Source organism: Heterodontus francisci, chromosome 11 (genome assembly GCF_036365525.1).
Source record: "Heterodontus francisci isolate sHetFra1 chromosome 11, sHetFra1.hap1, whole genome shotgun sequence".
Lineage (NCBI taxonomy): Eukaryota > Metazoa > Chordata > Chondrichthyes > Heterodontiformes > Heterodontidae > Heterodontus > Heterodontus francisci.
In genome coordinates, this window is record NC_090381.1 from 47,450,253 (window position 1) to 47,461,449 (window position 11,197).

General features: G+C 42.5%; 1 protein-coding gene across 4 annotated transcripts in view; it reads left to right on the top strand.

The window, feature by feature from the left end:
* pik3cb (phosphatidylinositol-4,5-bisphosphate 3-kinase, catalytic subunit beta) overlaps positions 1-5,324 on the top strand; it is a 219,792-nt gene extending 214,468 nt beyond the window's left edge. For all 4 annotated transcript variants that reach the window (XM_068042109.1, XM_068042108.1, XM_068042112.1 and 1 more), the window contains one exon: positions 1,015-5,324. In XM_068042109.1, coding sequence (XP_067898210.1) covers positions 1,015-1,152 — 138 coding nt within the window. In that variant the 3' untranslated portion in view covers positions 1,153-5,324. The remainder of the gene's footprint in view (positions 1-1,014) is intronic.
* Positions 5,325-11,197: the final 5,873 nt, after the last annotated feature.

Here is an 11,197-nt window from a genome sequence, read left to right on the forward strand (position 1 = left end):
CAGGCTTGATGGGCTGAATGGCTTACTCCTCCTATGTTCCTATATTTATATAACGCCTTTAATGTAATAAAACATCCAAAGGCACTTCACAGGAGTGTTATAAAACAAAATATGACACTCAGCCACATATTAGGTCAGATGACCAAATGCTTGTTCATACAAGTATCATACATTTCTTCGTGTTATCTTAAGCAACACAATGAGTTTCTTGAAGATCTCTGGAAGGTTTATGAACAGCCAAAACTAACACATACAAAACAGAGCAAACAATATACAAAACCTTTTGTCCAGGGTGTTGCAGTACAGAGTGACACTGGCTTCTAGTCACATGACTACATCCTGCTACTTTAGCATACTGAGTTCTTAAAGGGACATCACTCTTAAAGTGATCATACAACACAAAGAGGTAGGTTTTAAGGAGTGTCTTAAAGGAGGAAAGCAAGGTAGAGAGACGGAGGGATGTAAGGATGAAAGCCCCAACCATGTCCAAAACCAATCCTGCGGAGGGCTTGGTCCTCTTTTTATTTGCTGACTTCTCTGGAGGCAATTTAGGGCGCCTCCATGTTGAGGCCCCCTCGCAGTCCCAGTCCTGCCTCAGCAGCGCTTTCCTGTCCCGGTGGGGCTGCTGACCATCCACAATGGCAGGCATTCTGATTGGGCCTCCAACCTTGTGAACTCGCCAAAGGATGGTGAGCGGGGAGGCGGTCAGTTAGGAGGTCATCTCCAGAAGATTACACCAGTTTGAATTTCAATCGTTAGGAAAGGAGGAAACAAAATCGGGAAAAGCACCTAGCATGGTATGATCCAAACACACATAAGAGGAAGTGGTGCAGATTGAAGCTTAGAGGTTAGCTATTTCTGTGCTTTGAAACATACCTATTTCAGGAAGCCAAAGTTGGATGCTGTGTAGAGGTGTTTTTTTTAAATTTTATATTCACTTATGGGATATGGTGTCATAAATCATTAAAAAGGATGCAGCTCGGTATTTTACAAATCTCCTCCTATTGGTCCCAGGACTCTTTAGCTTTAGGAAAAAGCGATGATGAAGCATTGAAGCAGTTTCGACAAAAGTTTGACGAGGCCCTTCGTGAAAGCTGGACGACGAAAGTGAACTGGATGGCTCACATTGTGGCCAAAGACAAAGGGTCCTAGCAATGTTTCAACAATACACTGAAATAATGAGGGAACAGCTGACTTCTGGACCAAATTGCTGGAGAATTTCCAGTTGTTGCACTCCATGCCTTCCAGCTTCCAGTGCGACTAGAACATCGTGTAATATGTATATATTTGTTGGATCTTGCTGACTTTGCACGCTGCGGGCTACTGATTGCTTCATCTTCAGATTTTTAATGCATGGTACTAGTGGAATAGGTGTACATTTTTCCAGAAGTTGGGGCTGATTGATACCAAATAATGAACGCAACCAATACAGATACTGTGCAATTGGTATTGGGTGTTGTTCATATTCATATCTGTTTATATTAGATTCATTTCTAAGTTCTAAAGCTAGACTGAAAGGTCATTGCAGGATCCAGTGAACAGGAATTGGTGATAGTCTTTTTTTAATTAAGTATTTATATCATTCTGGATTTGTAGCTGACACCAGTCTATACCATAGTGCGAACACCAACCTCAGTATCAGTCAATCCCTTCTTGGATACTGTAGCTGCTGTTTGACCGATACCATATTGCTGCAGAGATTCCATTTTAAATCCAAGGAGAATGATTCTGTTTTCATTTAAAATCTTGAAGAATAGCTTGATATATAGTTGGGTCTAGGAGGAAATATAAACTAGTATTTTATACCCAGCACACATCTACCTACCCATGACACTACTCATCCTGAATCCTTGCTGATTATGGATGATTTATAAATAGCTGGTAAGTAAACCTGGAAATTGTCATTTTGTGCAGCATCCATTCTGTTTGTAATCTTAGCACTGAATAAGAAAAATGTTTAGCAGTAGCAGATTTGTCAGTTTCCTTTTTAATGTATCAAGTCAACTTGAGTTTTCATGAGCAATTTTATCAGAACTTTGTTGTGTATTTGGTGTTTGTAGACAGGGTTAGCAAGCTAGGTACAATTCTGCACCATCAGTTTAAGGGCTTATCTGGAATTAATTCAAAGGGCTTTAGCTAGGTTTTGCAGCACATGATATCCCAAGAATGGTAATGCTGTGCTGGCTTTACATGCTTTCTGTCACTTTAGTGATAAATAAGATAGTGAAATCTGCTTTGAAGTCCCATTCTCTAGTGTAGAGGACCATGTACCCATGCTGTCTGCTCAATGGAAGATATCAAAGACCGTTCTTATAGGGGGAAGAATTGCTTTGATCACAAATATCATATTGTAAGCATGATCTTTAAATGCATTTCTGACATTGCAAAACATAGCAATTGGATTCCCCAGGTGGTCGTATGTGTAATGTGAGCACAGACCTGCTCAGTTGATATGTTGCAATGGGATTCACTTTTTAACTGTGTTCTCAAGTTCACAAGTGAACGTCTTGAAGAATGTACCTCACCTGCCCAATTTGTCCGACACGTACAGTTCAGATGAACACAATAGGCTGGATTTTATATCTGGCGGATGGGAGCTGGCCACTGATGTAAAAGTCAGTGGTGAACCTGCTTCCGCCTAGCCCGGGGATCCGTCCCGGATTTTACGGGGTGCTGAGAGGCCGTCAACTTTCACCGGGCAGCCTTTCCCAGCTCCAGGACACCCGTTTGCCACGGGTAAAATGCCCGTAGAGGCGGACGAGGGCCCTTAAGTGGCCGTTAATTGGCAACTTAAGGGCCTTAATTGGCCTGGGGTGTGCAGCCTCTTTTCGCCCAACCCCCGCCTAGTAAAGCGAGGCAGTAGTGGGTCGGGAAGGCCTCCTGGAGCCTCCCGCTCCATTTTACGTCACCCACACCCCAGCCCCACCACCATCTGGCTTGCTGGGGTGGTGTAAAATTCCAGCCAATGTGTTGTCGTTTATAAAGTGTCAAACATTTAGCAAACAACATAGGTTTGAAGTACAAATTTTGTATTTTTTTACATGATCTTTGAATTGCACATGCAAGACTGCCCTGCAGTAAGTCTGACCTCAACCTGCACTAGGAAACTAATGTTCCAATAATAATCCACCTGAACTTGGCTTTGTGGGCCTTTTGTAGTTCCATTTAGACACACCCAATGCACATTGAATCAAAATTGCCCACTGAACCAAAAAACATAATGGAGATCATTTGATTCAATCTAAATTTGCTTCTGACCCTCAGCAGCTGTTTATTTAGGATGTTGACTGAGCTAAGATGTAATATTGTAATGCTGCCTTGATTTGACATGATTTCCAGTGCTGCTCATTGGAGGGGGAAAAAATACAAGATAAAAGCGGATGCTGCAGTTTTGATGCGTTGATGGAATGGTACTGCATTTCCTCTTCCCTGGTGCTATGCAGTCAACCACTTTTAATTTGTGCAATACGAAAATGTTTAGTAAAAAGCCACAGTTGCAGGCATTTAAAGCATTAGTGAGGGAACCATCCTCACTGCCACTGCCTTTTCAGACAAAGGACTGTAATGGCTTTAACTAAATTGATATTAGATGTTCATGCTGATGCCTTCATTTGTGATTTTTAAGCTAAAAATATAAGCTATTTTGAAATAAAATGGCTTTCTTACAAGCATTGGGCATAACACGTTATCAAGGTTCAACCAGGTGGGACTTCATAAGATAAAATAGATTTTCAAAGCACAGATTATCTTTTTTGAAATATTATGGGAGTTCCCAAGTGTGCAGAAATTTCCAGCTAAGAACTAAACCATTTCAGCCATTATCTTCACATAAAGGACTGGTAAAATGAGCAAGTCTTAAGTTTTACTTAACAGAGTAAATTGAAGTGATTTTGATTTGCACAGTTTAACCTAAAAGCATAGATATTAATGCTTTAGTGCACTTTAGCAGATAGTTAATGTTTCTGGCCTCTGGATAGGAACATGGTGACACCTCTGATCTCAGCAAGGATACCTCTTTTGCATGTCAGAGATTGACATGAACATATACCAGCTTAAGTTCTGAAGTCATTACCGCTTATCACCATTAACTGGTCAGATTGGACATCCACTAGTTAGTTATTCACAGTAATACAGGAATTTTCTCAATCGCTATCAACTTAATGACAATTGATCATTTATTAGGAAAAGTGGATTTCAACAATAAGGAAACCTAATTGTAAGTTCTGGTTTACTTTTTGTAAGTAAATTGTGAAATATGTGCCTGTTTCCAGTCAGTTAACCAATCCAAAATAGTACACATAGGTAAATTTGATACAAGCCTGTGAAAAGCTACAGTAAACTTTCAAAAATAAACAAACACAACTTATTGAAAAAACGTTATGGAAAGTCAAATGGGTACATTGTTGATGTTGGCTAGAGGTTGTGGAGGGTGAGTAGAGGTAGAAGAGAAGAGGAGGAGGAACTAATTGTGTTCTGACGTTCCATTGAGAGAGATGTACTCTTTGTGTGCTAGACCCACGCTGTTCAAAGCCTTAAAGTGATTGTGAAATGTTATTTATTTGTGTTAGATACATTTTCAATGTTTTTATTGTCTTCTCATCTGTACATCTCCCCTCACCCACCCTCACTGTTGCAAGTGTGGGATGTTCTGAGCTGCAGACTACTCCATGGCTGCTGTCAGTGCTGCTTTATATTGGTCCAAGATCTGCACTTGGCAGGGCAGAGTCCATGTCCATGTCAGTCTTATTCCCTCTCACAGATGGGGTGCAGTGTCACCAGAGGAGGAATGGTCCTCACCTTGAGAACTGTCAAAACCTGTCTGCCAGCAAGAGCCATGGTTGAATGCCAGTTGAGGTTGGGATTGGGATTTGAGCCAGTAACCTCCTTATTGGTATTCTAATGCTCCAGAATCAATGCTACGGTTCTACCATTTGTATATTGTTTATAATAATTGAATGCTTGTTGCTACTACTGAGTTGTGTAGATTTGTACAGAATTATTATAGGATTTCTTTTTTTAAAGTATTTTGTTCTTCGTAAGGGCTTGGGCAACGCCCCTACAATATTCCAACAAATATTATACAGACAGTGGATTTATTTAATTCCATCTCCTTGTAATAATGAAATAAAATGTACGATAAATGAATGGAATACATACTGGAAACTGTGCCTTTAAAGATCTGCCACAGATTTTGAATGTACTGATTTTAAAGGAAATGTTTCAGAATTTTTTTTCTGGTATATTAGACCAAATGTGACATTTCAGATGGAAAAATGCAAAGATACACTTATTAAATGGCTGTCAAATGTATATTTTGCTTTTAAATAAACTTTTTTTTTAAAATAAAACTGTTCTTTTCACTACTTGGTCTCTGTATGAAACAAGGAGCTGGATTCTATAGAGCCCTCGCGTCCGGTACCGTGGCAGGGTGGGGGCCTGAAGATGGCCCCGAATGAGGCCCGCCACAGACCTCGACGCTGGCAGGGTCCGACCCGATATTGCAAGCAGCGGTGAGGCCTCATGGTGGCCCCCCCCCCCCCCCCCCAACAACCCACTGCACAGCGACTGGACCACAATTTAAATATTTAAATAAATTGCAATGCCTGTATTAATTAATCTCCCGTCACCTCCTAATGTCTCGTCACAATCTTCACCCAGGCAGCTGGCGCTGCCATGCCTTTGGATCCCCATCCAAGGAAATGAGGCGCAACTCTGGTGGCAGGTGGGGGGGTGGGGGGGGTGTGGGCGGGGTTGCAGCTCCGCCCAGCTATTTAAATGAACCACCGCGAAAAAATAAAACCGGAAAGGTGGCTCAACCGTGGCTTACAAAAGAAATTCGGGATAGTATTAGATCCAAAGGAGGCATATAAAATTGCCAGAAAAAGCAGCAAGTCTGAGGATTGGGAGCAGTTTAGAATTCAGCAAAGGAGGACGAAGAGGTTGATTAAGTGGGGGAAAAGAGAGCATGAGAGTAAACTTGCAGGGAACATAAAAACTGACTGAAAGCTTCTATGAATATGTGAAGAGAAAAAGATTAGTGAAGACAAATGTAGGTCCCTTACAGTCAGAAACGGGGGAAATTATAATGAGAAACAAAGAAATGGCAAAATGATTATACATAGAAACGTAGAAAATAGGAGCAGGAGTAGGCCATTTGGTCCTTCAGGCCTGCTCCGTCATTCAAATAAGATCATGGCTGATTGTCGAATTCAGTACCCTGTTCCTGCTTTCTCCCCATATCCCTTGATCCCTTTGGCGTTAAGAAATAAATCTATATCTAAACACATACTTTGGTTCTGTCTTCACAAAGGAGGACACAAGTAACCTCCCAGAAATGTTAGGGAACCAAGGGTCTAATGAGAGGGAGGAACTGAAGGAAATCAGTATTAGTAAAAAAATAATGCTAGGAAAATTAATGGGGTTACAGACTGACAAATCCCCAGGGTCTGATAACCTACATCCCAGAGTACTAAAGGAAGTGGCCCTGGAAATAGTGGATGCATTGGTGGTCATCTTCCAAAATCCTATAGATTCTGGAGCAGATTCCTACAGAATGGAAGGTGGCAAATGTAACCCCACTATTTAAAAAAAGAGGGAGAGAAAAAACAGGGAATGATAGACCAGTTAGCCTTACATCAGTAGTGGGGAAAATGCTAGAGTCTACTATAAAGGATATGACAGCAGACCACCTGGAAAGCAAAACGGGATTGGACAAAGTCAGCATGGGTTTATGAAAAGAAAATCATGCTTAACATCTACTGGAGTTTTTTGAGGATGTAACTAGTAGAATAGATAAGGGAGAACCAATGGATGTGGTGTATTTGGATTGTCAGAAGGCTTTTGATAAGGTCCCACATAAGAGGTTAGTGTGCAAAATTAAAGCACACAGGATTGGGGGTAATAAACTGGCATGGGTTGAGAACTGGTTGACAGACAGGAAACAGAGAGTAGGAATAAATGGGTCTTTTTCCAAGTGGCAGGCAGTAACTAGTGGGGTACCGCAAGGATCAGTGCTTGGGCCCCAGCTATTCACAATATATATTAATGACTTGGGTGAGGGAACTAAATGTAACATTTCCAAGTTTGCAGACAACACAAAGCTGGGGGGACTGTGAGCTGTGAGGAGGATGCAAAGAGGCTCCAATGTGATTTGGACAAGTTGGGTGAATGGGCAAATACATGGCAGATGCAGTATAACGTGGAAAAATGTGAGGTTTTGGGCGGCACAGTGGCGCAGCGGTTAGCACCGCAGCCTCACAGCTCCAGGGACCCGGTTTCGATTCCGGGTACTGCCTGTGTGGAGTTTGCAAGTTCTCCCTGTGTCTGCGTGGGTTTTCTCCGGGTGCTCCGGTTTCCTCCCACAAGCCAAAAGACTTGCAGGTTGATAGGTAAATTGGCCATTATAAATTGTCACTAGTATAGGTAGGTGGTAGGGAAATATAGGGACAGGTGGGGATGTTTGTTGGGAATATGGGATTAGTGTAGGATTAGTATAAAAAATGGGTGGTTGATGTTCGGCACAGACTCGGTGGGCCGAAGGGCCTGTTTCAGTGCTGTATCTCTAATCTAATCTAATCTAATCTAATCTTATCCACTTTGGTTATAAAAACAGAAAGGCAGATTATTATCTGAACGGCAATAGATTGGGAAAGGAGGAGGTGCAACGAGATCTGGGTGTCCTTGTACACCAGTTGCTGAAAGCAAGCATTCAGGTGCAGCAAGCAGTTAGGAAGGTGAGTGGTATGTTGCCCTTCATTGCAAGAGGATTTGAGTACAGGACTAAGGATGTCTTACTGCATTACACAGGACCTTGGTGAGACCACATCTGGAGTATTGTGTGTAGTTCTGGTCTCCTTATCTGAGGAAGGATGTTCTTGCCATGGAGGGAGTGCAAAGAAGATTTACTAGGCTGATTCCTGGGATGGCAGGATTGACGTATGAGGAGAGATTGGGTCGAGTAGGCCTATATTCACTAGAGTTTAGAAGAATGAGAGGGGATCTCGTAGAAACCTATAAAATTCTAACAGGACTAGACAGGCTAGATGCAGGGAGGATGTTCCTGATGGCTGGGGAATCCAGAACTAAGAGTCACAGTCTCAGGATACAGGGCATGCCATTTAGAACCGAGATGAGGAGAAATTTTTTCACTCAGAGGGTGGTGAACCTGTGGAATTCTCTACCGCAGAAGGTAATGGAGGCCAAGTCATTAAATATATTCAAGAAGGAGATGGATATATTTCTTAATGCCAAAGGGATCTAGGGATATGGGGAGAAAGCAGGAACAGGGTACTGAATTGGACGATCAACCACGATCTTTTTTGAATGGCGGAGCAGGCCCGAAGGGCTGAATGGCCTACTCCTGCTCCTATTTTCTATGTTTCTATGAATCGCGGCAGCTCTTTGGCGTGCAGGCTGCCATTCGGCAGTGGGCTTATAGAATTCAGTCCAAGGTTTGCATCCAATTGATATGCTGCTGTGAAATACTTCTCCACCTTCTCTGAGGCATCACCTTGAAATTAAGGTCCACCACACCCAAAACTATAAGCTTGTCAGGATTTTTCAACATCTTGGCAAGGAAATGCATTCATTCAAAAGTGCTGCTGTGACTTAGTGGCTGAAAGTAGCTCCGAACACACATTTTATTTATTGCTATTTTGAAATCTGGATATAGGCTCATAATGTTGGACAATGCCAAGGTTTTAAAAGAGTAGGAAAATGGGTGAGGTGCATCAAATAGTGTTGCCAAGCTTGGGATTTTAAAGCTTATCAGGCTGTGTTGTTTGGTCTTATGGCGTGAACTTAAAACATGTTCAGGATGGTTACTCTTGGAAAGAAGCTTCAACTGTTGACAAGTGGATTTTACCAACCTTCTTTTGACAGAATACTTTTAATTTTAAATGCCAAAAATTAACCCATTGGGTAGATTAATCTGTCCCATGAATAATTTATGTGCTTAATACATTTTAGGATGTACTTTTCAGATCGTTACATATATATGCATACACACATTGATCTCCAACAAATTATTTAACATGATTACAGAAAGCAATGATCTTTCATTTAACACTTTTATAAAATTAGCTGTTGCAAATCAAGTACAATTTATTTTTAATGTAGCAGTATCACCATAATAAACATTTCGAGGTACATAACTGGAGAAAGAATAAGAGTTAGAGAAAGGGATTGAAGGCATGGGGCTGAATTCTACCAGCCCTCCGACATTGGGGGTCATGGCAAGGGGCCCGGAAAATTCTTCCGGGAGAGGGCTGTCATGATCCCCGACGCTGGGAAGGCCCTGTCGCATTTTACCGCCAGCGGCGAGGCCTCGGTGCGCCCTCCCCACCCTGTCACTCGGCGGTGGAGCCTTAATTTTAATATGGAAATGCATTGTAATTGACGCAAATAACCTTACCTGGTCCCAACAGCCGTCCCACGTCAATATCCCGACTGGTGGCCAGATGTCCCGGAGATCCGAGGTGTGACACTGGTGGGGAGGGGGGAGGAGTGAAATTCTCAGGGTGGGAGGAAGAGGGAAACGAGCAGAACTATTGCAATTTGTTGTGGGGCTGATGGGAAAGGGTTGAGGGTTAAAGGTTCTGAAGTTAGGGGGGAAAGTTCAGGGAATTAAAAGGTGCATTTTTGGGGGGGCTATGTCAATGTATTAAATGAGCACCCAGTTGGGGGTGGTAGGAGAGGGCAATCTAAGTTGAAATAAAATTGTTCAGCAGGTTGTCGTGAAACAGCACCTTTAAAAATTAAATTGAGAATGAAGGGTCTGAAGCCCTTTAAAAATGGCAGTGGCGCCAGCACCATTGCCGGGGATGGAGCGGCCGTCCCCGATGACATCATCGAGGTGTTCGTTCCACCTCCTCCATTTAAATGAGCCCCCCTGTGCGAAATATCACGGTGGCTCAGCGGCGCACAAGTCGCGTGTGCACTGTGCCTTCTTCAAGCTCAACGACGTCTTATAAAATTTAGCCCATGGTCTGGGACAGGTGCTGTGGAAGCATTTGAAGTGGAAGAAAATGGTAGCTAGAAAGTAGACCAAGAAGGCTTAGTCACTGAAAGTGAAAAGAGGGGGAATTACATAGGAAGCCAGAGTTGGAAGAGCACATGGTTCATTCTGGCAGATAGTGTTGTAAAGGTAGGAAGTGACCAGGTCACGGAGAGATCTAAAACAAAGACAGGGATTTTGAATTCAACATAGTGGGGTATGAAATGTTAATGGAGGTCAATGAGGAAATTGGTGATAAGGCAGTGAGACTTAATGTGGGATAAAATGCAAACAACAGAGTTTTGAACATGTGAGAGCTTATATAGCTCTTGTATAACTTTGGGAGCAATTGTGCTTAGAAGGGATGAAAACATGGACAATAGTTTGACTAGCAGTGGGGTTAATGTGACAGCACTGGTGGAATAATTGAAAGGATGTGGGCTTTGCTTAGGTCAAATAGCAAACCAAAATTGTGCACTGTTGTTCAGTCTCAGCAAACAACTGGAAATGAGGCCGAGAGTGGGAACTGTAGAGTTTTGGCAATAAATGAATAGGTTACCTTCAGTCTTACCAATATGTAGCTAGAGAAATTGTTGGTTCATCCACAGCTTGATGTCAGACAGCAGCAGTGTGGTGGTCCTGGAAGTTCTGGCTGGAGAGGTAGAGCTTGGTATCACAGAATACATACCCTGTGCCTACAGCTAATTTTGTTAACGAGTAGTAAACAAGCAATAGGAAGGTTCAGTGATTAAGCCTCCGAGGTGCAGGGCAGAAGAAGCCAAGAGCAGGAAATTGCTGCCTATAATGAACAGGCAGGAGTTTAATCAAGTGATGATGGCGCCACAAAACGAGACAGTGGCGCGGGATGCAGTGGTCAGCCACAGAGCTTGAGGAGGACAACGCAGGATATTGTTGATGGTCTTAACTAAGGCCATCTCGTACTGAAGGGATTCAACACTAGTGGTGTGAGAGGTAAGTACATGACTATTTTATCTGGTTTTATTTAAGGGCACTCACCTGATTTTAACAACAGCTAACATAATGTTAGCACAGCCACATGTCCCAAAACTGAAATAAATTCCTTGGTTATTAACCAAAAATTGCCTCTTCATAGAATGGTTAAAGCACAGAAGGAAGCCACTTGACCCGTTATATTCATGCCGGCTTTCTAAGAGCTACCCTATTCCCGTAGCACTGAAAATT